The sequence below is a fragment of the Prunus dulcis genome, chromosome 7, assembly GCF_902201215.1.
Source record: "Prunus dulcis chromosome 7, ALMONDv2, whole genome shotgun sequence".
Taxonomy (NCBI): Eukaryota; Viridiplantae; Streptophyta; class Magnoliopsida; order Rosales; family Rosaceae; genus Prunus; species Prunus dulcis.
In genome coordinates, this window is record NC_047656.1 from 3,782,782 (window position 1) to 3,810,344 (window position 27,563).

At 37.2% G+C, this 27,563-nt stretch overlaps 2 protein-coding genes and 1 non-coding gene across 7 annotated transcripts; 1 reads left to right on the forward strand and 2 right to left on the reverse strand.

Annotated features, from left to right (window-relative positions):
- The first annotated feature begins 7,144 nt into the window (after positions 1-7,144).
- Positions 7,145-12,094, forward strand: LOC117634735 (glycosyltransferase BC10-like). 5 transcript variants are annotated; one of them, XM_034368941.1, is made up of 11 exons: positions 7,145-7,410; positions 7,585-8,069; positions 8,815-8,913; positions 8,993-9,117; positions 9,222-9,293; positions 9,480-9,570; positions 10,551-10,631; positions 10,825-10,884; positions 10,997-11,119; positions 11,210-11,248; positions 11,524-12,094. In XM_034368941.1, exons 2-11 carry the CDS (start codon positions 7,656-7,658, stop codon positions 11,650-11,652), a joined length of 1,233 nt encoding a protein of 410 aa, XP_034224832.1. In that variant the 5' UTR covers positions 7,145-7,410; positions 7,585-7,655; the 3' UTR covers positions 11,653-12,094. The 5 variants fall into 5 exon arrangements, with proteins under 5 accessions (XP_034224832.1, XP_034224829.1, XP_034224833.1 ...); XM_034368938.1 differs by having other exon boundaries at positions 7,591-8,069; XM_034368942.1 differs by having other exon boundaries at positions 7,591-8,069; positions 9,017-9,117.
- A 1,522-nt stretch (positions 12,095-13,616) lies between these two features.
- Positions 13,617-17,053, reverse strand: LOC117634599 (phosphatidate cytidylyltransferase, mitochondrial-like). Its single transcript, XM_034368764.1, has 10 exons — positions 16,496-17,053; positions 16,328-16,384; positions 16,173-16,235; positions 15,990-16,058; positions 15,724-15,816; positions 15,172-15,276; positions 15,023-15,100; positions 14,781-14,909; positions 14,399-14,504; positions 13,617-14,144 (listed from the first exon to the last, which is right to left on the reverse strand). Exons 1-10 carry the CDS (start codon positions 16,607-16,609, stop codon positions 13,954-13,956), a joined length of 1,005 nt encoding a protein of 334 aa, XP_034224655.1. The 5' UTR covers positions 16,610-17,053; the 3' UTR covers positions 13,617-13,953.
- An 8,411-nt stretch (positions 17,054-25,464) lies between these two features.
- TRNAK-UUU lies at positions 25,465-25,537 on the reverse strand. Its single transcript has one exon. It is a non-coding gene; the product is annotated as a tRNA-Lys (tRNA).
- Positions 25,538-27,563: the final 2,026 nt, after the last annotated feature.

Here is a 27,563-nt window from a genome sequence, read left to right on the forward strand (position 1 = left end):
TAAAGGCTTAGAGTGTAATTGTGTGCGAGTCGAAGTTAAATTTAATTTACTTATTGCATGTACATATATGGTCTACATAGTTAACATTGTAATTTATTTTAAAACAAGTTAGAGACAGATAGGGTGGATGTTTTATCATGTGATTGTGCTATTCGTCGAACCCACCAATTACCATGTGCACATGAAATTGCGAAGTATAGAGATCGTGGTGTACCAATCCCACTTGATGTCGTGCATTCACATTAGAGGAAATTAGATCTCATTAATATAGGAAAGAGTAGTCATAGTAGGAAAGAATAGTCCGGGCACAACTTCACTAGGAAAGTCACAATTACAAAAATTCAATATGTGGTATGAACAAAAAGATGACGAAAAGAAGCGACAAGTCCACATGACACTAGAGGAGCTAATGAACCCTACTTCTACTACGCTTATTGAACCAAAAGATAAGTTGAAGACCAAAGGAAGACCGCGAAAAATATACACTTCTACTCTTCGTTTGCCATATGCATTTGAGATTGCTAAGGCCGCCCTTGCCCATTTTGGTTCTGACAGTCAGTCACCAATGCCTACAAATGGCATGATCGACCTCTGTTGCTCCACCTATAAAAAAAAAAAAAAGGAGGAAAGCCTCACTGCCTGACTAAAAGAAAATTGAAGAAGAGTACCATTGAGAAGAAAATTGAAGAAGAGTACCATTGAGTTTGTTTTCTTTAAGCGTAATTAAAGCACATTTAGTTTGTTTGCTTACTGTCCTTGGGAACATGGATCCCCTTTTCTAATGTAAGACTTTAAAAGCACAATGAGTTCTAATACAAACATTCAAAAATTAATTGAAACAATCAAGTACTATGAGTTTTAATACAAACATACAAAAATTAATGAAAACAACCAAAGTACCATGAGTTCTAAACATGCAAAAATTAATCAAAACAACTAAATTACCATGAGTTCTAATACAAACATGCTAACAATTCAGTTAATCATGACGACGTTGATATGTCATGGTAGACCTTATGTTTGTATCCTCTAAAATATGCTGCAAGGTCTCAACTATTTAATAAACTTGGGTAGGTCATGTATGCAAATGCAATTGTTTCTCCTACTGTCACGACCGGCCTAATAAAGGACAACATACGCTTGTCACGCTCCTGTAATGAATTTGAATTCAATGCTTTAGTAAAAATTACAAAATCGAAAAAGTGGAAGTCATAACAAATTTATAATTTTACCAAATAATATATACTTTGCATTGAGACAAATGGGTCAAATACAACTCCATAATAAGGATTCTGGACAAACGGATATCCCACGTTGAGGTCCCATTCTAAGTACCCAGGCACACTATCTGATGGTCTCCTCACTGGTACACTGCGGTTCGCACCTGCCAACATGTGGTTCTCCTGATTGTCCCACATTCTCCCTAAATAATAATTATAGGAATTGGCACGACTACCAGTTACGGTACGTATGAGCACTTATTATGAGGGAAATCGTCTGCACCCGAACAAACTGCCTAAGAACCCGCTCAGGATGGTGGGGCTCAACAACATCACAACATCTGAGCATCCTTAAGTAGAATGTGACAACTGAAAATGGGTGGTGTTCCCTTTCAAACTTGTAAGGTTCCTATATAATCTGAAATATGATACACAATATAGCATGAACTAATGTAAAAGATAAAATACCAAAAATAAAATATATAAAATAAAAGACACAACAAAGTGGGCATTCAAAGCGCCAAGCCGCTATCTATGCTTCTACACGTCTACCAATGTTGTCCCATTGTCTTGTCGTGGAGTCCAACGAAGAGCACGAGGTGGGACCTCTGAATAATGAAGGTCATGATCAAGAACAACAACACCATGCTTGTGCTTATACACCCATGCCTCCAGCAAAGTCATGTACCTCCCATGCTTCGTGGGCTGTTGATGCAAAGACAACGCTAGACGCAAGATCAGGTGCTACCGAATGCCCTTGCCATGAAAGAATCATATTGTTACAACGCTCCCACAACTCATATTCGTCGGGCTGCTTGGTTGACGATGGAGCCTCGAATTTTCCGTTGATGAAGCCAAGTTTGTTTTTGGCAGAGAGAGCCATCTGTACAGATCGACTCCAAGTGGCATAGTTTTCACCGTTGAGCAATTCGGTGACTAATGATGGATTGAGATTTTCTCCATGATGAATGCAATAGCGACTGTTGGTATCTGACGAGGTTGAAGAATCTGGAGTTACCATGGAGGTGTTGAAAAGATGGAATTTTGATTAATAGGCAGTATGACGGCTATGGAGGATGAGAAGGTTCACGAGCTAGGTTGCTCTGGTACCATATTAAGTTTAGAGAGACAAAAAATATGGGAAAATATTTGATATTCATTGAATGAATATTTACAGCATCATGCATAATGGCTATAAAGGAGAGTTATTACAGAAAAAAATAATGTACAATATGCTATAATTAGGGAATATACAACTAATCAATGAGATTTTGTCTAACACTTTCTTGAAAATCGTGAGATGGGTTAAATTGATTTTGGGCTTTAATTCCTAGGTCTTTAATTTTGTCAATTTGAACAGCCTAAGGCCAATTTGTTTCAAACAATCCCTTAATAGGTCTTGTTCCATTTTAGGCCCAATCCAAATTTTATATGCATACCATTTGCTATTAATTATTGATTTGCCATTGAAATTATATTTTGAGTCTCACTTTGTCTTACACTTTTTTTTTTTTTGGTTTAAGAAAAAGAAGGTGATGCGACACGAGGAAAAAAAGGAGAAATGTAAACATCCTCTCAATTTCTCTTACTTTACCCCATAAACATCAACGTGTCTCGTTTGGTATGTCGGACTGTACTGAATAATTTCTGTTGGATAGTATTAATCTGTTCCGAAGAGTACTGACTGTTTATTCATAATATTATAATGTGTTTGGTGCTGTTCCAGATAAATAGTCTGACTAAGTTATATTGTGTTTGGTGTTATTCCGGATAACATCGGATCAGACAATTTTTTTACAAAAAATTCTTTGATAATTTAAGTGGAAATATAGACAATATAATTTTCATATATATAATTAAGAAAAAAAGAGAATATATTGAAGCCCAACATGGAAATAACCAAAAAACGAATCAACAAAGCACCAAAAGTATAAAATATAAAAAATAAAAATAAAAATACAGCAAGAAAAACATAGCTGCATGTATTGTTCTAATCGCTGACTTGGGATGATAATTTGATTATTGAGTTTGATACCTGGAGAAGATGAAATACATAAAGAAAAAAATGCAAGAAAAATACAACAACATGTATTGAGTTGGATACACAGCCGCATGATGATTATTTGATTATTTGATTATTGAGTTGGATACATAGCCGCATGTCTTGTTCCAATACAGCAAGAAAAAAAAATGTCAAGAAGGAAAAACTCATAACCTAATTTCCACAAACATTTAATAAAAGAGGAAATAAATAAAGAAAGTGAAGATGAAGAAAGAAGAAGAGAGAAGAAGCATATTGGAGAGAGAGAGAGAGAGAGAGAGAGAGAGAGAGAGATGGATACCTGGAGAAGAGTGAAGAGACTAATCTTGGAGAAGACAGTAGAGAAGAACCCTAGGGAGAAGAAGATGAAAATAGTGTAGTCGGATTTTTCACATGAATGTGTGTGTTCTTTTTCCTTAGCTGTATAACTAAGCGTGTATTACCTACACGGGGTCGTGTGAGTTGTATTAGTTAGTCAGGTAAGGAGAGTATTAAAAGCCCAACATGTATAAAATAGTCAGGTAATTAAATAATACAAGTTGACACCAAACACCTGACATGGACTATTTACTCATATCCAGAGTCTAATACGGTATACCAAACGAACCAGTGTGTTATTAATATCGACTAAATAATACTAAATACATCCTTTCAAAAACAATATTAAATATAATTTTCGCTTTTATTTATTTATAAAGAAATTAGTTTTTTTGCTCGAAGGAAAAATTCAATAACGGTTCTAAGGGGTGTATTCAATTGAGATTTTAATATATTGCAATTACATGATTTTAATGTAATGGATTTCAGTTGGATTTGTAATTATATGATTTTACTCATGATTTTAATAGATTGCAATTACATGATTTTACTTATGATTTTAATTCGCTTAGGATTTTACTTCTGATTTTAATAGATTGTAATCACATGATTTTACTTATATTTCTATACTAGCTTGAACTCTATTACCCATCATCATTCACCTAAATACATAACCTGAAGAAATATACCCAATTTTTAGGATATAGATACCCAATTTTTAGGGTTAATACAAAGATGGAAGCACAGTAACCATCAAAGGTTAGTCCAAGAAGAGTACACCGACATCAACAATGTAACTCCCAACATAGCCACACATGGCCAGAATGAATGCGTTAAAGAAACACAACACAACTGAGAAACAAACAATAGAAATACAAAAGCATAAGCAGAGGCTAGAAGCTACATCCAAAACCACCAACACTTAATGCAAAACAGATAGCACCAGGAATACAAAATAAAGAAACATATTGAAAACTCCTAGCCCAACCCCATAACTAATCCTAGTTTTTGTCAAAGCTTGGACCAAAACTATGAAGTGAAAAAACACCTTGCACCTTATTAACGTTTCTTCTAGATTGTGGGTAAGGCCTCTTCATTCTTTTTTTGCTTTGTCCTGGTCCCAAACGTTTTGGGATAGGGTTAGCCATGTGAGCTATATGCGCAACAGCTATGCATAAAAAAAATAATTTTTTTTTTAAAAAGGCATCTTTGAGGCATTAGATCAAGCAAATTGTGGGCACACCGGTAGAGTTGTGGAGGGCTACAACTCCTTGCGAGGAAATGTCTACAATGAGCAAGTGATTCTATAAAAAAAAAAAAAAGTATCGAACATATAATTTGCTCCAAATAAGCTTGTCTACAAGGAAAGAAGAGCTATTGAAAAATGCCCATATTAGCTCTGGAATAGGCAATATCATCTTTCTTTTTAATGCTTCTTTATCGTCTCTCTTATGAAAAGTTTTTTTTATGTACAGTCAAAAGCATACAAAAATAGTGGGGGGAAAAAAAGTATGAGAGCATATATGAGAATCATGCATAGGAAGATGAGATTTGTTATGTGATTTGGTATTTATATGACACACTCAAAAGTCTCACACAATACATCATTTAATGAAATACCTCAAAATCAGTAAGTTTTTGAATATCACGGTATTTTTCTTACCTTTTAAAAGTCTTAATTGAATACCACCGGACTTGTATTGATTATTTAAAAATCCTAATTGAATACCACCATATTTTTATTAATGACTTAAAAATCATAATTGAATACCGCCGTACTTTGAAGCTTCAAAATAATCCATTAAAATCACAATTGAATACACCCCTAAATTTACTCTCGTTCGACCACAATTCCCAAACGCTTGACTCCAATTCGTTCGTACACGTTCTCACCCCCAACTATACAGAATGTCTCTCTTCTCACCTAATATTGAATTTATTTGATATATATATATATATTCAGGCCAATATAATTCTTAAATATAAATAGATTTTTAAAAAAAATAAAAAAAACAAAGGACAAGCGTTGGATGCCAAAGCAAGCAGGCATGCAGGCAAATTCTTCTGCTTAGGCCAATATAAATACCCATACTTAACATTGGTTTTAGGATTTGCCAACCAGCTCGAGTCTAATGAAAAAATGGCATTGATTTGCAGATTAGAGATCTCAAATTCAAACCTCTATGCCATCTTATGTGTGTGTGTGTGTGAGAAACCCCTCCCCTCTAGTTTAAACTATCACTTGTACCCAAACAAACATTGGTTTTATGATTTTTATTAGAAATGGTCCCTGAACTTTTCACTTTCCAATTCCTAACTTCCCCTAATTTTACGAATACATAAGAAATAAAAAAATTATGTGCGTTTTAATGTTAAAATTCGTAATCAAATACCCTCAAAACTAAAAATTGTCAAACCGAGTAAGGCAAATATTCAGTTATTTCATGTATGTATTATTCTCCAATATGGATGTATGTATACAGAAGTACAACCCTAAATAAAAATAGGAAATAAATCTAAATTACAATATAAAATAAATCTCTATTATAATATGACTAGACAAATAGGTAAGTAACCAAAATTCTAACACAGTAAGGATTAAGGAACCAAAATCCTAACTAAATAAGGACTCGCCAGCAGAAATCATCTCAACTTAGGGGGTAGTTGATTCATCCACTTCCTTAATTCCCTTATTTTTTAAGTTCCTCGATTCTCGACTTTCACATTCCTAGTAAGTAAACATGCTCTCAATTTGGTTTTTTTATTAGAAACAAAGATGCCCTATCAATCAAATGTGATCCTTAATACTTTGGTCCACACATCAGTTTGGTCCTCTCATCGTATTTCTTCAAAATCTTAGATAAAATTGATGACCTGACAAATTTTAAAGGGGTATTTTCGTCAAAATACAAACTATCCACCCATTACACAAAGTAAGCTCACATAATTTGCTCAATAAGGCTATCTGCCCCAAACGTTGGAGGGAATATGGCCTTATTCACCAAAACACATGGACTTTAGAACTAAAATGAGCTATATTTATATGACAATATCCCTTTAAAGTTGTTCACGAGATGACACATGATTAATTTTACTTGAAGTTTATCGGAATGCGATAAGAGGGACCAAATTGATGTGTAGACCAAAATATGAAGAACCACGTTGATTGATTTGAGAGTGTGAGAACTAAAATGAAGACTTTTAAAAGCTAAGGAACCACTTGTTGTTTTCATTTTTCCGGAGACAAAATATATAATTATTTTTCTTTCTTAATTTGAGTTTTGCAGTTAATTGTGAATTTTTTAAAATTTTTATTTTTCTGAGAGAGAGATTAATTATGTTAAATATTCATTCCGGTTTAGCTTCATTGAAATTTGACAATGTGCCCATTTGAGGAAAAAGAAACAAACATATTTATATATATTTTAGGATGATATTGTCGATTTGACAGCTACTAAGGTATCCCTGGTTTTTTTCTTAACCCCTAATCTTAAATGAATTACATTTAATTTCTCAATATTACGTGGGAAAGTTGCCATAATTCACTGGCTGAAGTGTTCATCGCCCAAAAACCATCCAATTGCTCAATTGTCCAGAACCAGATATTCATACGTACTCATTGCCATATACAATGCCTCTCATCATTTTGCATCCCCTCATACTTCTCCACATACCCGCTGAACCCGCTTCCCCTCTGTTCTTCATTGTCTCAGTGATCACCTGCATTTGAAGTTTCTTCGCGAACCTAGGTTTTTATTTCTCTCACCCTCTTCATTATTCGGCCTTTTTTGTTCACCAGTGCCATTTATTGATTGCAACGTTATAATGAAGGTCTGATCTTTGCGTTTCGTTTCTGTTTTTGCCTTTTGGTGATATTGAATTGATATTCAAGTTTTTCATGACAATTTCTCAAATGGGTATTCATTAAATTGTACAATTAATTATATGCTCCTTTCGTTGTATGATCTGAAAACGCGTTTGAAATGGTCTTCTCCGTGTTGCAAGTTTCAGCTTCCATAGTTCAAATTGAACACAACTTGGCAACAACGCAGCAAAGAATGCGAAAGTTGGTCTGAATGAGAGGTTCTGTGTTGCCTTCGGTCCAGATGAAAAAATCCTTTGCATGGCGGCCGCAATTGATGAAGGATATTATGATCATGTCTAAGTCAAGGCCTCGTCCACCATTGAAAAGACCAACATGGATTATTGCATTGATTTCGTTCGTCTGTGTTTTTTTTACTGTAGCCTATTTCTACCCACCGAGAAGCTCTGCCACCTGCTATCTCTTTTCTTCTAGTGGTTGTACTGTGTTTGGAAAGGATCCACCTGGTCCTGCAAGGGAATTGACTGATGATGAGACTGCATCTGATGTTGTAGTTAAGGAAATTCTCAAGACACCTCCTCTTCAATCAAAGAACCCCAAAATTGCTTTCATGTTTTTAACTCCTGGTACATTACCTTTTGAGGAGTTGTGGGAAAATTTCTTTCAAGTAAGGTTTTGCCTTTATGTTATTCTTTTTTCCCTTTTGAGTTCATCACATTTTGGTATTTGTTATTTCCATAAGCGGTCGTCCTTTGTTCATATATTTACGAAAAGAAACGTATGAATGTATTTGTTTAACTGCATTAAGAAGTTTGGTAGTCAGGCGCTGTAGTTTAGGCATATTTCCTTGACCTGCCATTCACTGAGCAGTACTGGCAGATGTTTAGTAACTAAAATGCTCAAGTAATTTGATGGAATTGATGCTCACCTCTGCAATGTAATGGTATCTCATGAGATTACAGTTTCTCTTTTTCCAGAGTTTAGAATTAATGTCGAACTAGGGCCAGTCTTTTGACCACCTGAGGAAATGTCGAACTAGGGCCAGTCTGTTAACTTGAGACTTATCGGAGGAGTATGTTACTCAGGAGATATGATAAACATGTGCTAGGCTTGGTGTGTTCAACACCAGTTTCAATGAAAACCGTACAAAATTCGTTTTAATATAATCTATATATAGCACTTGAATCTCCATTTCTTTATGCTTCGTGTTGAGTTCTCTAGCATCTAGTGAGAACTTGAAGTAAGAACTCAAGCTAGGGTAAGTAATTGGTTGACCTTTTTATGATTATATTATAGATACATGCTAAAGTAAAACGAAGTACCTACTTGTGTTGATATTTTCTTAAATTATATAAAAAGCCATTTACTTTGTAAGCTAATTCACAGTCTAACAAAAATATCATGGTGCCTAGGGCCATGAGGACAAATTCACTGTTTATGTACATGCTTCTAAGCAAAAACCAGTACATGTGAGCCGTTATTTTGTTGACAGAGACGTACATAGTGAGCAGGTACGTAGAAGCCTCTCATGACATTTTTACAGTTCAACATTATTTTATCAGTAACCAGTACACATGGTTTTCTTTAAAGATGCCATTAATAATAAATTTGCAGGTCGTTTGGGGAAAATTTTCGATGGTTGAGGCAGAGAAGAGACTTTTGGCAAATGCACTTTTAGACCCTGACAACCAACATTTTGTCTTGCTGTCTGATAGGTCATTGCATTGTAAACATTTACAATTGTGACTTTTGCATGAGGTTTTTATGATGGAATTTTGCTAGTTCTTTCATTGATTTTACTTTACATTTTTGGTTTCAGTTGTATACCACTGCATAACTTCGATTATGTATATAACTATCTCATGTACACAAACGTCAGCTTTATTGATTGGTAAGCAAACTATATTTTAGGAAGTAAACCAAATGGAACTCTAAAAATTCCTTCCAATTATTTGTGTTAAATCTCTTATTCTGGTGTACTTGAACAATTGCTTATTCCATGTATTTAGCTCTCTATCTCTCTCTTTCTCTCTCTCTCTCTCTCTCTCTCTCTCTCTCTCTCTCTCTCTCTCTCTAGTTTTGTTGATCCTGGTCCACATGGAACTGGCCGGTATTCAGAACATATGTTGCCTGAAGTTGAAAAGAAGGATTTTCGGAAGGGTTCACAGGTACATTTGTGAATTTATGTAGAAACTTGTGGATGAAGAACTTTTCTGAATTTATTTACTGGTGTCTCATACAAGCCTGCTTATATAATCAACAGTAGTGCCAACTGCTAAAGTCCCCTCTACTATAAGAATTTCTTAGAAGTTAAAGGTTCTAAGGGGTATAAAACAAAGTTGGTTACTGCAGGTAGTTGCATCTATGTCAATTTAATAACCTTGTTGTTGACTCAGCTAATTGCTTTAAGCCTATTTCTTGAATGATAACTGGAGTTTGAAGCACTGGATTTAGGAATATACATGACCTGTAAGTTAACCTATGACCTATGCTAAACGTATATGATTTGATTAGTGCAACATTTCAGACTGGCTTTAATTTAGATCTGGTGTCATCTGGGAAGTAAAATTTAGACTCAATGCAATGTGTTAAAGCTTAGTCGATGGGGCAAGATATTCCTTTTCAGGCTGCATGTGGAGCCACAAAAGAAGATGGATTACTTGCTGTACTTACAAATATTTTCCTTCCATTGAATTATCGATACGTTTCGAAAATCATTTCTTAAGTGTATATTTCCATGTTAGACACCAAGGTGCAAAATTTCAAATTGGCTTCATTTATATCTGGTTGCATCCTACCCCCCCTCCTATTGAAACTAGAAAAGAAGCTGGATGAATAATTGCAAATAGGTCTCAGAGTTGTAAAACCAGTTCTTATGAGTATATTTATGATTCGTAGAATCTTGTCACTTGTTCTTTATAAGTCACATGAGCTTCTTTATCCTATCTTTCTTGTCCCAAGTGTATGAATGATTGCAATGTTTGGATTGATTTCTTGTTCTTGTTCACGTTTATTGTCTCCTTTTGACAGAGCATTTGATCAACAAGAGCTTTGGTATATAATGTGCTCATTGATCAGATGCAGATTTGTGCAAGGACAGTTGATATGTCTCGTATATGGTTGGTTTTAACTGACATTTGCACTGCAGTGGTTCTCTATGAAGCGGCAACATGCAATTGTCATGATGGCAGATAGTCTTTACTATACAAAGTTCAAGCTTTACTGCAGGGTAATCTGTTTGTTATGATATGCTTTTGGCATCATTAAGTTAGGCCTTATCTAGAGTAAATTCTTTGAACACCAAATATTTGTATTTTATATTTTAAGAATCCTACTCTCCAAAATTCAAACTATTTACATCTATTGTTAGTCCTGCCTTGCTAGTTTTGGATTGAACTCGATGCTGTTTCTGACTTTCTCAGCCAAACATGGATGGGCGCAACTGCTATTCGGACGAGCATTACCTGCCAACTTTCTTTCAAGTCAGCACAACAAACCTTCTCCGTTTGCTTGCCATTACAACTGCATTTCACTGCTTTCTAATTTCTTTGCTGCCACTACTTCTCTTTTTCATTTTCCATTAATGGTTTTCAGATGAAAGATCCTAGTGGACTTGCGAATTGGTCAGTAACATATGTTGATTGGTCCGAAGGGAAGTGGCATCCAAGAGCATATAGAACTCAGGATGTTACTTATGACCTCCTTAGGAACATCACGGTATGGTTTCGAAATTTTTTCTTTCTTAACAATCACTTCATTTTCATGTGACATGCCATTCACTTAGTGCCACTCTCTCACCCATTTCAGTCCATCGCTGAGAGCACACATATTACAAGCGAAGACAAGGTACAAATGAACCTTTTAGAGTTGGATCAAACAAGTTGGCTTGCTTGTGGTAAAAGTAATCAGTAATGCTAGGGTCATTAAATTTGTTTGCAAAATGATGTGGCAGCTCTATCGGCACCTCATTTATTTCTAACTACATATCGTATCATCCTGCACACATCATTTGGTGAATAAATTTGACGACTCTAATAATATTTTTGTTGTGGTAATGCTTTCTGTAATTTGGGAAGACAGACTTTGAAATTTTGATTTTTGGTCTGCATTGAATGCTGCAGAAGCAATTACTGACCACTCCTTGCTTGTGGAATGGGATGAAGAGACCCTGTTTTCTATTTGCCAGAAAGTTTTATCCTGAAACTTTGGGGAAACTGCTGCAGCTTTTCTCCAATTACACAAAAGTCTAAATTTTCTTTTGGTTCTGTCAATGTCAAATGCTTCCTCGTCATCCCTCAGTTCTGGTACATAGCTCCCTTGATTATACATTGCCACTTTCAACACATTCTTTGGATCCTTGGTTGGATAGATTTTTGCCATGTCAGTGAAGCTGTCAAGATATATGGCTTGGATTAGTGGTTGAGAGGATGCTTGTTGTAGATTGGTTTTTTTTGTTTATGTATTTTAAATTACTGAATGTTGAATGATAAATTCATTCAATTTCAGGTTTTTGACATTGTTCCAAATCTCCCAGCCTTAGAAATAGGCTAGAAGTTGTACTGAATTGTGAGTGTGCCACTATTAGCATTGTAAAACCCTAATAGACTTGAATAAAATTAAGTAACTTGCGCACCAAGAAATCTGACTTCCAACCAAGCAATTGTGTATTGAATGGGGAATTGGTTCAATGTTGATTCTTTTCTATGCCTCAAGACAAATGAGGACTTTAATATTTCTCTAATACAAACTAAAGGAAATAAATGACAATATTCAATAAACAAAGGGCCAAATCTAAGAGATCGGATTAGAACTGGGACTGCTATCACCTTGGGCTACTTCTGGATTGCAAGAACGGCTTCATAGTGTTGAGAGGTCTAGTAACAATCAAAAGATGGGGTCAAAACTTCGTAATGCAATTGAGAACAACACCTTCAATTGATATAGATCAATTGGGAATCGATACCAACGTCGAAATATCAATAACCTATGTGCCTTGAAGGAAGGATTAAGGTTTGTATTGAGGCTATTGTTGATAAGTTGCGCGTCTAGGCAATGAATTATTCTCTCATTTTTATATTACTTTTGCCTTAACTCATAGGTAATCGTCAGCTAGGGATAGGGAACGACATTGATGAAGATCATACCTGATCAATTAAGATCAATTATCTATTTACCTTGCCTTTGTTGCTTCTAAGAAAAGATAAGATCCATCTTTAATTCTAGGTAATTATCAATTTAATAGATAATTCAGTTTTTAAGCAATTCGAAGTGGCTCAAAGACTTTATTTTATCCAATAGCTTTGAGCTGAGGGTTGGAAACGGGCAAACATTGCGCCCTAAGCCCAATAGGCTCAATTACCATTAAGGTAATCTTGGACATACGTTGTCTTCAATTATGGTGTGTTTACTAATTAGGAATTGGAATTCTCATTAGGAACTGAATTCCACTTATGGAGGATTCTTGCATTTACTTCACATCAAGGAATTGGGAAGTTAGTGGGGCCCACACAAAATTAGAAATTGAACTCCTGATTTTGGAGGAATTCAATTCTTGGGTGGGAGGTGGTATTCTAATTCCTAAAGAACTAACCCATTAAGAATTCATCTTTTTTACCCATTATATCCTCACACAATTTTAAAATTTTAAAATTGCCATCTACTTTAACCCAACAACGAGGACATTTTAGTAATTAGCATCATTCCTACCTCAATTCCATATGGTTTAGTAAACAACTTCAATAGGAATCCTAACCTTAATCCATATGATTTAGTAAACAACTTCAAAAGGAATCCGGAATCTAATTCTCCTCAATCCAACTCCTTATCAATTCCATTCATTCTCAATTCAATTTGTCCTAATCCAATTACGGATTAATAAACATGCCATTAGAGTAATTGTCGTCTAGGCAAACGCCATTTCCGTCTTCAACTCCTTTTGAAATTTTACAATCCTGCCCTAGATTTCCTTTGAAAGGTCACTATTTTGATTCTAAGTCTGAAAGGTTGGAGCTTTATCTATGAAGGAACCCATACCAGTTACCGTTTTAGACCCAACTAATTTACTTCTTTACTTTTCATTTTATATCTTTTTCTTCTTTAATAAGCATCCAAATTTCTTAACTTTCAATACCATGTTTCCTGCACTGCTAACTTTCAGCAACTTGGCATTAATAATCTTCTCCAGGAACCAATACTTCTACTGTGTACCAAAATGTAATCGGTATAGAGATATGCATAGTTTTAAATCTTGAAAACATTTACTTGCATGTCGCAGTATACAAAACTTGCTTTTCCTCTCTCAGTTTCTTATACAAAATGCTCACTGATAACACGAGCGTCTTCTTCCTTGGTACAAACAACAATATCTTGTTTGAATGAAACCTACTGACCAGTGAACCCTGGGGAGCTCATATAGGTTATGTTTCGAGCATCTCACCTCTTGTTGCGATGGAATTGCAAAATCATGCTTTCAACGTCCCTCTGATGCTAACAGTTTATGGCTGAACAAGACTGGCGCTAAAAATGAATAAATAATTATATGTAAAAAATTATCATCTCCAGGATTTCCAAGCCTTGCTCATTTTAGCACCAAGATATCTCATGCCATTAATGCCACCAGCAGCCAGGAGACCAGACACGGCCTGTCTTGCACTCGAAACCATGATCTTTCGCCGCAGAATAGTCTGCATGCATTTAGCAGCCCCGTCTTTGGAGCCAATCACAATTTCCTGAATAACTCGACCTGCAATTGAAGTACAAGTCCAGATTCAAGAGTTACAAGTACATATGTTAAACTACCACCCTAGTTAAAACACTATCCCTGTGGCACATAAATCTGGAAGTTTTTTATGAACTTTCACCTTTCCATTTATAACAAACAAGCAATATTTTCCTTAAAAAACATTGGATCAGGTATAATCATTAAATCTGAACTCAGATCAATCCTTAAGAAACCTTTTTCCTTATAAGCCACTGCAGATGAGTTAAGGTTCATACCAGAGTCACACAGTACTTTCTTTTCTCCTAGCTTCATCCCCATTTGGCTTCTGACCATTGGGGGCAGAGAAGAAACAAGAGATCGAGCTGCTAATAAACCACCATCCTGTTTTAACAGGTAATAATGTATCTTAAGCTTCAAAGCATTGAACTGTACACTGCATAGCATAACTTTTAGAAGAATTAGCCATATAGTGAAGTCTTAAAGTTGGTATCTAGCTTATGTTCTAAAACATGCACTAAGGTTCCATACACCCATTAAATCAACGCTTCTGTTTTTTCTTTTTCTTTTTCAACTTTTATGAGAAGCTATACATCAACCTTCGCCAGTAAAAGAAATGTTGGATCAACTTCACACTGCAACCTAAGGGTCAGAATAGACCTGAGATATGATTGGTCGAGTATTCCCAGATAAAGAGCGTCTCAACAACTCTTTGGTCTCATACTCTTCAATAAATGGCTTATACATCGGCCGGAACAATTCAAATTGCCCTTGTACTATTTTCTTCACCTGCAGTAGATAATGTAATTTTAAAAAATTTGATTATGTTTGGCCATATAATTACAAGACCCACCAACTGAATGCAAGTTTGTGGATTTATGTAACCACTGATTGAGCTTTACCTTATTTCTGTCCTCTGCAAAAAGCATACGCAAGTCGCCCATATACGAGAGGCTACATATTTTGGCATACAATTCTTCCTGCATTAAATGGAATATGTTATAGAACTCCAAAAAATTTAAAATCATTGAGCAGTGACAAAGAATCAGACCTCAGTGAACTTGGACGGCAAAAGAAGGAGAGCTGCAGACATTGCAGCCCTCAAATTAACCGAGTTTACATTTGCGATATCCAAATTATCCAGAAGTACATGAACCTGTAGAAAAAAACATTGAAAACTCTCATGTTGAATATAAAGATAATGTATCATAACATGAACTACATGAGACAATCCGAGTCTTGGGTCTTCAACAGAATGGCATTATTTTTAAGACAAAGCATAAGAACATGTATTTTAATTTTCATTAGTTTCGTGTGCTACAAAATATTTCAATAAGGTAAAAATTTGTTAATCAAACTAGCAGAGGGGTTTTTTTTTTTTTTTCCAAGAATTACATCACTAAGATTATCATTGAATATGATTGAAAGTTCTAAAACTTAGACCATCTTCATGCAATGTGAAGGGTGGTGCTAGTTAGAAAATAATGTAACTAAACAGGAAGTTAACTAAAATCAAAATGAAAGGAGGACAAATACGAAGCTGAAGATTAATCTTCCACGAACATAAAGACAAAAAGAATGAGAATCAATGAAGAAGGCATACTGGTTTTTGTAATCGGCCGCTCAAATAGAACCTCTCCCAATTTAGTATGTCCTGAACCAAGTCGTGCATGTGAACAACCCCATACTTGAACATCTGAAAAAAAATTACTTGAGTGTGACGAATGTGTAACAAAATACAAGATGTGAAAGATTACAGAATGTGTAACAAAACACTAATGCACTATCAGTTTAAAATATGGCATGAAAGCTCAGACACCCAAGAAATAGCCTAAACTTGAACCTACAGGGTAGCTGAATGATCAATACCTTGTCGTTCCAACTAACAAAAGGATTGAAGTGCACCCCCACACCTAGTTCATCTGCAACGTCGGTAATCTAGCATGGACGATTATATTGTGTCAGGATCAATGAAAATAGAATTGAACATGGAAGCAGAGAGAGAGAGAGAGAGAGAGAGAGAGAGAGAGAGAGAGAGAGAGAGAGCAGTACCAGTCTTGCCCCACCAAGAAGCACCATCCATGAGGAATAATGATCGTTGTTCAATGTCAGATTCTAGTTGTACATACACAAATTAGTAAACACCATGATTGATTATTGAAGCATCAAGAAGAGACATATGGTATGTGTGGAAGTCTAAAGCTTACCTCAGAATGCCATTGTCGGGGATTGGATACACCAAGAATGCAATCTACCATGGTTGACTACCAACCCAGAATTCACAAATGCAAAGCAAAGGTTCAAAATGTATATTACTTAAGTGAACAAGCAATTGCTAGAAGAGTGAAAAAGAGCTATAGAAGTAAAGTAGAAACCTTTGCACTGCCAGGATTGTTGGGATGAAGAGATGAGCCATAGACACAGCAGAACTCAACAGGGGGAAGAGTTTTGAGAAAACTTAGAAGCTGGGCTTTGTCGTGATTTTCCATACGAAGCTAGTAGTGCAAAGGACATTAGTATTCTGAAAAAAATACTGAAGAGGGATTTCATCAAACACATCAAATGCAAGCCAAAATGTTTGCCTGATGTGGTCTTTCGCAGTCAAACTCTTCGTTCTCAGCTACACAAGTTCAACATTATTATCGTCTTTTCAATTTTTCAAGCGGCCTCAGAGGCCTCGATTCTCACCAATACTTCCCTCAGCAACTCCTGAGGCATCTGAGCCCAGCAGCTCTGCTTCAGTGACTCCCCCGACCCAGCCGAGTCTTGGACCACCCGCTGTGAGAGAGGTCAGGGGGAGAGAACGAGAGCAGAGAGTGAGAGAAAGAGCAGATTGGGAGGTGGAGGTGGACGGCGCTGCGTTTAGAGGTGAAGAAGGGTGCGCAGGTGGACGGTTGCTGGTACCTGGCAAACCGGTCATGTTAATGGGTTTCGAGTCGTGTTCGTGTCAACCCGTTAACTTAATAGGTTGACACGACACCATTCGTTAACTTAATGGGTAAAAAATATCAGATTCAAACACAATCCGTTACAATTCGCAAATAATCCGACATGATAGTTAAGAATAAACCCAAAACAAAACAAAACAAAAAAAAAAAAAAAAAAAAAAAAAAAACAGTCAGCAACCACTCTCTCTATCCTTTTTCTCTTAATTTCCATCTCATAAACACTATCCAAAAAACTTTCATGACCATCTAGAAAACTTACATAAAGAAAAACAAGAAGAGAAAAAAATGGTTGATTATATTAGATTATTTATATATATATATATATATATATATATATATATAAAGACAGAGAGGAAGAGACGAGAGATGTAGATAAAAAGAGAAAAAAAATGGTTGATTATGTTGTAAATGAAGGTAGAGCCCACATGTTAGAAGAGGCTTTGCCTACAAAAGGGTTCATCCCTCATTGTAATCGATAGATTTGGTAGAATGCTTCTAAATTCTCTCCAATTTCTCTTTAGTTTACAACATGTTGTAAATGAAGGTGGAGCCCACATGTTAGAAGAGGCTTTGCCTACAAAAAGGTTCATCCCTCATTGTAATCGATAGATTTGGTAGAATGCTTCTAAATTCTCTCCAATTTAATGATATTGATATGAGAGCTGGCAGTCTCTCCGGTACTATACTTGTACACAAGAGATCGGCCTTGAAGATTCTTGATCCTTGACATGTAAATAAGGACCTAGAGTTCCTTGATGATATAACAGTACCATATTGGTTAAAAGTACCGTACACATAAATAATAAATGTACTGGCAAATGTACTGCACACATAAATAGATATGTATTCATGACTTGATGAATAGTACTATTCACATGAATAGTGACGTATGCATAAATATTAACCATTTTGGGTAAACTGTCACTATATACAAAAGGGAACTTGCAGTTCCTTAAACTCATGGATGAGCAATTAAAGGAGATGCCAGAAGTTCCTCAAAATATGGACAATTATGTAAAGACTTGAAGTCCAGAAATATGTACAGAAAATTATAAAAATGTCCATACTATGAGAATATGTGATTTTGGCCCGAAGTTCAAAATCTAACAGATTGTGGTACGCCGCATATTTCTTTGGCATAAGAAGATGATGAATTTAATAAAGTTCGATTTTGTTATAATCAACGACATCTCAAGGAAGAATATATTTTGTGAATTCCGGTTGTTAAGAATACACTGCGAAATGGATAATATCAGTATAAACCTCAAATAATGAATTGAGACTCCCCACATATTTTGTTATATTTGGGCCGGAAGCCCATGGATCCAAATATATGATAGATCCTGAACTTGAAGTTGTGGGTATATAGTAGTTAATGCTCTTCACTACTATATTGTGATATTAGCGTGGCTTTTACTCAATCCATATTTCATGTCCATTTGAAAAGGACGAATAAATTCAGAGTTTGTGTTTAACCCAGACCAAAAGTTCTGGGCTTACATGCATGGAAATATGTAATTTGAGAGATTTGATGTGGTTACTTGAACCTATAAGACACAAGATTCCAAATTGTCATTTTGAAAAGACGTAAAAACCACATATGCAAGTTTAAGAATGTGCGCAATTATTATTATAAAAAGAAAGGGGCATACAACAGATAGATTTTTTCCACCTGCAATGAAGGTGCAGGCCTTGTAAAATCTATAAAATTACATTATGTTCTAGAAGCCTCTGAAGGAAGAGGACGGCGCCTCTTAAGCTTAGCCATGAGTCTCTCGTGGTCTCCCAAAATTCTTTCATTTGAGACCTGCAGCATGTCTAGCCTTCTCAGTGTATCAACGGAGTACGAACTCACCAGTTTCAACAAGGAATTATTCTCTCCTTTAAGTTTCTCAACCTCCTGTTGAGACTCATGAAGCATTCTTTGAAGAGACGAATTTTCAGTTGTTAGCTTCTGAACCTCGTTTGCTCTAGCACGCAAACGATCAGCCATGTTAGAAACAGAAGCAGCACTCTGAATGCTAGAAGCCATTGAGTCATCAATAGCCTCTTCCTCAGACCTCCCTGTCAACAGCATTTCATCCATTGGAGTAATGAAATTCCTAGCTACTATGACAGCAGTAGCATCATTCATCATCACAGAATCATTAACTGTGAGATGACGATTTTGGGATACAAAGGATGGACGCCAAACTTTGGCGTCACTGGTTGTTGTGGGAGCATAATTTAAATTGAAATAATTTGGGCAGGAAGAAGAGGAAGCCATTTTAAGAAGGTTTCGAAGAAAGTCTTACAAAAACTAAAGTTTCAGAAAATGAAGGAAGTTGAGTTGAAACGCAGTTGCTCCAATCAAGTTTTGCAAAGGCAATATCTATAGACGAAAATGTGGCAACATTTACAGGATCCCAATATCTTCTCGAATCCCCATATTATCTTTTTCTTTCCCAGTGTCCAAAACTTCACGTGGCCTCTAATAATGCCTGTCGGCACTTTCGGCATTCTCAAGTATTATTTTCGGCAAAGCCGATCTTGCTTTACGGATTTCACGGAGCTACTTTTTCAAAAGTATCCCGAGAATCTCGCAATTTTCCTATGGTTAATTTGAAATTCACCGGTTCTACCTATTCATTGTATTTGTGTATAAATGTGTTACTAACGAAATTTTCTTTGCAGAAGACATCCAGTTTACTCCATACCTAGTGATGCGATATCTACTTGTTTTTCTTATCAGTAAGCACTCAATATGCCCGAGAAGCAAGACTATCTCTGATCATCCATTCAGGAAGCAAGACTATCCATGATCACGTTTCCGCTACATCAGGGAACTGTGAAGGCGACCTTATGCTCTAATCTCCTAAGGTCCTTCTAGACTAGGAGAAATTAGAGCTTGTTGTCTGCTCCCACCAGCTTCCTTCCTTGATTGCTTACCTTACCTTGCAATAAATATCACAATTTTTGTATCTTTTCTTTCTTTTTATAACTCTCTGTTCATAAGGGATTTTATTTCTTTAGAATGAACATCCGAAGAAAGAATCCATGCAGTGATCCTAACTCTGAGGGTTATTTGTTTTTGACAGAGAGAAGAATTGTGATTTTTGCTTTTGCAGGATATGTCTAGATCATCAAGCACTATATTATATTTACTGGGCCGATACGAGCTTGAATGATACTTGAGAAAAGTTTCTCCCACCTAAGGATGTAAGCAATACTTGTGTTATTTTATGCTTATATACTTATTTGATATTTTATCTTGAAAGGTAACCAAATGGGGAGATAAGTCCGTTCCAAAAGAATGGCTTGTATGTATCCATGAATTATTGACGCAAATTTTGCAGATTGCAAGTTGGATACATTGATAATACACTGCACAGATTAAAGTCTCATATGAACAAAATATGGGTATAGCAGTGATCAATATGATGCACGCCTGTTGCGTAGCAAATGATGTGGATTGAAGTCCCGAAAGGACAATCCTTTGACATGTCAATATTGATATTGTGCACGCCTAATGCGTAGCAAATTGTATGGGTTAAAGTCCCAGAAATTAATTGACATGTATGTTTTAATCTGTAGCATGCCTGCAGCATGACAGATATATGGGTTCTAAATGTTCCAACTCTCTAAATGGAGAATATCCACGCCCTACTATAAAATAACGCTCCGTTGGAGGTTATAATCCACATTCTCACATAATAAAAACCCCCTGCAGTGGCTTGGGTACCCAAAAGCAAAGAAATGCTTATAATTGATGTATCGCATGCACATGAGAATGGTGGGATCATGAATTGATGAATGACAAATTTTGATTTTGGAGTAGCTACTCAAATCATCAATGGGCTGTGTTAATTGGAACCACGTTCAATTATTAAATGTCGACAATATCATTAGCCAAAATGGAATGGGGTAATTCCATTATAGATAAGAATGAACGTGAAAGAATAAACCCACAGTACGAACCCCAAAATTTGTTAATACTGAAAGTTATACTTGGGTGTTCGGAATAGAAGGGAATATACCTAATTTGTATGACACAATGTTTCTGGCAAAAATAAGTTATACGTGGGGAGAAGTTTGGAAAAAGGTGGGGGGAAGTTTGGAAAAAGGTGGGGAGAAGTTTGGAAAAAGGTGGGGGGAAGTTTGGAAAAAGGTGGGGGTCTCCAACCAATGAAAACGTTTAAGAGAGTTTAGTGGCTCCTATTTTTGGGGGAGTTGGTTATTCAATTTTTATTATAAATATTCTGCATTAAAGAGAATTTAAAAAAAAAAAGGAGGAAAGAAAAAGGAGAAGAACAGAAAAGAAGGAGAAGACGACAGAAGAAGAAAATTGTTGCAGAAGGAAAGTTGCAGGAGCACAAATACAAGAAGAGACATTTTCACAGGTATATGGATGCTGTCAATTAATCCTCATCGGGTGGCAACCCACAAACCAAATTATATGGATTATTAATCCATCATGGGTGGCAACCCACAAATAAAACTCTTGGATGATAAATCCATAATGGGTGGCAACCCTTAAATCATGAACAACAAATCCATGAGAGGATTCCTGTTTAACAAAGCTCTGCCGAGCAAAAGGAAATCCTTTCAAATGGATACAAAATATTGGATACAAAATCCATTGTGGGTGTGTAACCCTCAATCAAATACCCTGAATGGTATATCCATTTTTGGGCATAAAACTCATTCAGTGAGTTCTCAAGAGCACAAATCCAATTTGGGTACAAAACCCACGAACATAATCATGGAGGGATTTAATCTCACACCAAATAAAAAAAAATGCACCGAAGCATCATACCATTGTTACCAAGAGACCGGAAGGAAGCAGAGAACTCAAAATTGTCTTCGGACAAAAAAAAAATGCAGTCAAGTCTTCAAGGAAATGATGAAAACAAAATCACAAGCAAGATTCAAGAAGAGATGATTTTTCTTTTCTCTCAACACCAAAAACCAGACTCCAAATTAGTGTCTCCGGCAAAAAGCAAAAGGAAAATGGCTCACTAATTTCAGGCTAAGAAGCCTCCTGTGTTGCGGCTGTTGAAGAACCCAAAAGCAAACTTAAGCCAAAAACAAAGAAGCTGAAAGGGAAACAAAATTCAAAAGAGAAGAAGAAAGACTTGCCAAAGCTAAATGGATGCACAGCTTGCTGCCAGCAGCTTTCTTCAAACCAAATTTTGGTCTTTAGACCAAAAACAAAATGAAGAAGCTTGTTGCTCAAAGAGAGCCCTCCTGCCATGCCCAAGATTGAAGAAGAAAAGCAACCAAAAAAAAGAGTTTCGTATTACTGAAAGAAACCAAAACAAAACAAGGAAGAAATAGCCAAAAGGGGACAAAGCAAAGGAAAAGTACCTTTGTACTTTGACAAACTGACGTGTTGCCTTTAAGCTCCCATATTTCCAATGGTTTATGTAGTCCAAGTCTGCCTTCAAGTTACCAAGACCTCAAATTAATATTTTAATGGTTTATGTAGTTCTAAATCTGACAGATATGAGCAAAGCAAAGGTCTTGCTTTGATTTTGGCGTCTAAGACTCTAGGCTCCGTATTGATTGTGGCAAATGAGTGGCTGAAGAGATATATAATTGGGTTCAGTTTGAATTGATCCAGATAAGGATGGGAGTGGCTCAGTTTGGATCGATCTCTACTACTCCAAATAGATATCAATTTCAAATGCAACTAGCTCTCAAAGTTTTTCTGACATGGACCTTTTGTTTATGGGCCAACTAAAAGGACCGAAAAACAAATTGATGGGTCGATAAAACAAATTACCCATTAACTCTCAAAAGCCCAAAATACTTCATGGGTTGGTCCAAATAAATTATGTGGTTGATGGATTAATCCTTAATGGGCTCATTAAAAATGCCTTTTAATTTTCTTTGGACATTAATAATAAAAATGGTACAAAACCATTCCAAATTTTCCCATGGGTCATCTACCCATGAAAATTCCAACGAGATTAAATTCAAATATCTCAAACACAAATTCTCAATTAATGGGCCACACTTACCCATTAATTTCAAAATTTCCCCATAGGTCATCTACCTATGAAAATCTTCAAATTATCTCAAAGATACAAATTCTAAATCTACCTATGAAAATCTTCAAATCGTCTCAAAGACACCAACTCCACACTTACCCATTAATTTCTAAATATTTCGAACTACGTTGGTTTGATCCCTTTAAAAGGGTACGTAGGCAATCTAGAGATTCAATCTAGATGCAACCATCCCAAACATATTTCCATATCGAATCCCTGATTTATTCAGCTAAATTCACTCAAACTCCTCAATCAAACCCATTCAAATTCTTCGTTTTGTGATGAGTCATTTATTCATCATGAATCTTTGAACTACGAGTGGCTTGATTCCTGCAAAGGATACGTAGGCATCTTGAGGTTGGACTTGGGAGCAGCTGCAAAATCAAACACACACGTTCTGTTTCTTTATGATGGAATCAAAGGGTTTTCCCTTGAAGCAAGGGATTGTAATTAAGAGACTTGCGTCTCGAATGGGTCGAACCTAAAATAATAAAACCCCATTATTTAATTAGTGGTGGTGAAATTATATTAGGAAGATTACCATTTTCCTTCAACAATAAGGAATGTTGGGTTTTCTCCATATTTATAGATTCCATTGTGCCCCTTATTTATTGCACATTTACGGAGACCAACATGTTATCTTTAAGGGTTATTAAATGCACGGAGCATATCGCCAGAAGCGATTCCCTAAAGATGTATAAATAGCTGGGTTAAAGCTATTTAATGTGTCATAAAGTTTAATCCCTTTAAACAAAATCCTTGAAAGGATTGAAATTGCATGAAGCAAGTCCCTGAATGACATGTGCCTGAAGCACAAAATCTGTACTCAATGTTAATGTACATAAATTGCCTCAGTGAGTATATTGATTATAATGTGTTTGCAACACATTAAAGTTTCTCAAGAGTTCCAGAAATATTTGTCTCGACTTAAAGATCGAGCATTATGCCAACGAGATTCTTGCTTATACTAAGAAAGTATTGAAGCATTTTTATGAGGATTATCCGTTGGACAATTTAAGGATTTTCCGGAAGTATATTGAACCGAACATCGTATTTTTCCAGATAGAGCTCAACTCCATCACCATCATTTTGGGATGATGTGAGGCATATTTGATGCTATCTAAGCATAACACCATATACGGGCATATTTTTGAGTGAATTTACCAATAGCTCAAGTGTTATTAGATATGCGGACTCTGGAAATCTCTATGGTCGCTTACTAAAACAAGCTAGTCATGAAGTTTTCAGGGGGAGATATTCATCAGGGGGAGCGTGGTATTAATAACGACCTTCATACACTATTGACTCACAGAAGCAGTGTCAACTATGATATTCAGACCGATGATCAACAGTATGGCTTCAAGATATTTTGCCAAGCACCAGGGGGAGCGTGCTATCAATAAAGACCTTTACACACTGTACTCTTTTTCCTTCGTCCAGGTTTTTATCCCACTGGGTTTTTCCTGGCAAGGTTTTAACGAGGCAGTGTTGCACGCGTGTCAATATACAAAGAATTTTATGTTACACATGGTTATGTACTCTTTTTCCCTTCGACCAGTTTTTGTCCCACTGGGTTTTTTACTGGCAAGGTTTTTAACGAGGCATATTCCGTATCATTTGTGGTCTCCAAGGGGGAGTGTTGTAAATGAAGGTGGAGCCCACATGTTAGAAGAGGCTTTGCCTACAAAAGGGTTCATCCCTCATTGTAATCGATAGATTTGGTAGAATGCTTCTAAATTCTCTCCAATTTCTCTTTAGTTTACAACAGATTAGATTATATTAGATTATATATATATATAAATAAAAGACACAGAGGAAGAGACGAGAGATGCAAATAAAAAGAGAAGAAAAAAAAAAGGAGAGATGGAGAATGACGGAAAGAGGAAAAAGAAAAGGAAAAAAAAAAAGAGATGGAGAGAAGAAGAAGAAGAAGAAGAAGAAGAAGAGACAATGGGAGGTCACAAGAAGAGAAAAAAATGGTTGATTAGATTACATTAGATTATTTATAAATAAAAAAGACAAAGATGAAAAGACGAATAAGAAGAGAAGTAAACAAAGGAGAGATGGAGAATGACGGAATGAGGAAGAAGAAAAGGAAAAATAAAAAAGAGATCGAGAGAAGAAGAAGAAAAGAGAGAGTGGGAGGTGAGAGACAGTAAACAGAGAGAGGAAGAGGAAAGATGGAAAAGGAATATGAAAAAATAAAAAGAGGAATGGTGTTGGATATTTTTAAAAAACATATTTAGCAAAGCTACCAAATTACCCTCCTTAACGGGAGAAATCGCTGAAGCGAGTCTAAAGGCCAAAGAGTGATCTTTGAAAGCTACTATGCATCCTTACTAATAGTATAGTGTAACGTAGGTTTGGGTATAGCAAGACTTGAACCTGCGACCATTAGGTTAAAAGCCTAATGCTCTACCAACCGAGCTATACACCCAAATAATGATTGGTGCCCAAAAAAAAAGAAGGGTTCCCACTTATCCTCGTCATATTAAAGGGGCGCGGCTCTGTATGAGGCTCGTACTGCAGGCAGAGCAAGCAAAGAAAACATAAGGGACCCAACCTATACAAGGGGCTTTATTGAAAACTCAAGGAAAGCCTTGATTGATCTACATCCGCTCAAGCACCCAACCTATACAAGGGGCTTGGGCTTGAAAGCCGGCCTTACTCAACAATCACCTTTATTAGTAAGGTTGCTTGTTGCACTCATTGAAGATTCTATCTGCAAAAGAAGGTCAACGGGGGATACTAAAGTTGCTCTCACTGCTTGTTTATACCGTATATTAACGACCAATGACCACCTGACACGTGGACGGAGTCAACACTTAACACTGCAGGCCCTTCGGCAAGGATCCTACTGAATCCTATACATCTTGATGCTTCTTTCTCTGGGACACGTGTCATGCTCACGACCAGCTCCTACAGTCCCACATCGGAAATATGAGCATAATGCACGCCTCCCAAGGCCTATATAAGGAGACCCATATTCCCAAAAGAGGGGGACAGAAAAACCAACCGTACGCTACCGCTTGATCTGTAGTCTAATCTTTACTAAATCCGTACTTATTTAAGCATCGGAGAGCCTTCGGCCGGTACCGCACCGGTACCACTAGGTCTTACCGAACGTTCCCTTTTTGCAGGAACTCGATCTTTTGAAGACTAACTCCCTTCCGAAGACACAATATCACTAAGTTGGGCGAACCACGTGTCAAACCACTTTTTCGCATCAACAGTTTGGCGCCGTCTGTGGGAAACGAAAAATAATTAACCCACTATCTCCTAAACACATGGGGACCACTTCAATACCCACTTTTCTATCGGAGGACGGGGCACCGTTCGGAAGGCAAGCTGGGGCTAGCCCAGCACTACCCCCATGCACTCCCTACGGAAATGCCCCATCAACCCAAACAACCGCCGAGGCCGAGCTAGTAGCCCAAATCGCATCTCTGCGAAAGGACATGGCTAGGCTTCAGGAGCACAACCACCACCTTTCGTCCAAAGTGGACGAAACCCAACGGCAGCTGCACCAGCAGCAACCGCAGAACGTCCAGACGACTCACTCTTCCTAAAGCTTGGGAACCCCTCATAGGAGGAGGCACCGAAGGGCAGCAAGGGCAACGCCCGCGCCCTCCAAACAACTGGTGGTGCCGACACCTAGGGACCAACCGCACATACCGAAGAAGGTCTACTCTGATTGCCAACACCGGCTTAACGATCGGGAGGCAGAGAGACAGAGATCTCCGGTCAGAGTTGACGCTCGGCTTAGGGAGTCCCGGCTGAACGCCCTAGGAAGCAAATCGCCTATTCGGAGGGTCAAGGGGCTGGACGCCACAGAAGAGTCAACGTCCGAGTACATACATTCCAATACGCAAACTTCCACCTACCGTTCGAAAACACCTCGATACTCGGGGGATAACTCCGTGAGCCCGCGGAGACGCTCGGAAGATTATGATGCCGAAGGAATCCCAAGCCGAGACCCTGTTGTCCGACTCCTTTTTCAGAAGGTCCAGAAAATGGAAAAAGACAAGGCTCGCTCCCAGGAACCTGAGTGGGGAAAGCTTCGGCCCGGGCCGTTCGCGAGACGCATCCGTCGCTCTCGGCAGGATCGGGAAGTGCAGCCATTGCGCATACCATTCTACACTGGTACCGAAGATCCTTTAACCCACCTTCACTCATTTCAGTCTGCTATCGGATGCAAGGGTCTGAGCGACGAGGGGCAATGCCTGCTGTTCCTGTCTTCACTTACCGAGGCAGCCCTGAATTGGTTCTACCGTCTGGAGCCGGAAACAGTGGATTCTTTTGACGAGCTGAAGCAAATTTTCCTCAATCACTTCATGATTCAAACAGACCGCCTTTACTCTGCCGATGATCTGTACACGATTCGGCAGAGAGAGGACGAGCCCTTGAGAGAGTATGCGGCGCGTTTCAGTCACGAGTACTCAAGGTATCCGGAAACAGATGAT

Excerpts from the sequence above, each read along its gene's own strand:
- LOC117634735 (XM_034368941.1), top strand. The coding sequence starts at position 7,656 with ATGAGAGGTTCTGTGTTGCCTTCGGTCCAGATGAAAAAATCCTTTGCA. Across the intron at positions 8,914-8,992 it reads GAGACGTACATAGTGAGCAG|ATGCCATTAATAATAAATTT; the intron begins GTACGTAGAAGC and ends TTTTCTTTAAAG. Across the intron at positions 10,632-10,824 it reads AGTTCAAGCTTTACTGCAGG|CCAAACATGGATGGGCGCAA; the intron begins GTAATCTGTTTG and ends TGACTTTCTCAG.
- LOC117634599 (XM_034368764.1), bottom strand. The coding sequence starts at position 16,609 with ATGGAAAATCACGACAAAGCCCAGCTTCTAAGTTTTCTCAAAACTCTT. Across the intron at positions 15,277-15,723 it reads GCGGCCGATTACAAAAACCA|GTTCATGTACTTCTGGATAA; the intron begins GTATGCCTTCTT and ends TTTTTTCTACAG. Across the intron at positions 14,145-14,398 it reads GAAAGTACTGTGTGACTCTG|GTCGAGTTATTCAGGAAATT; the intron begins GTATGAACCTTA and ends CTTCAATTGCAG.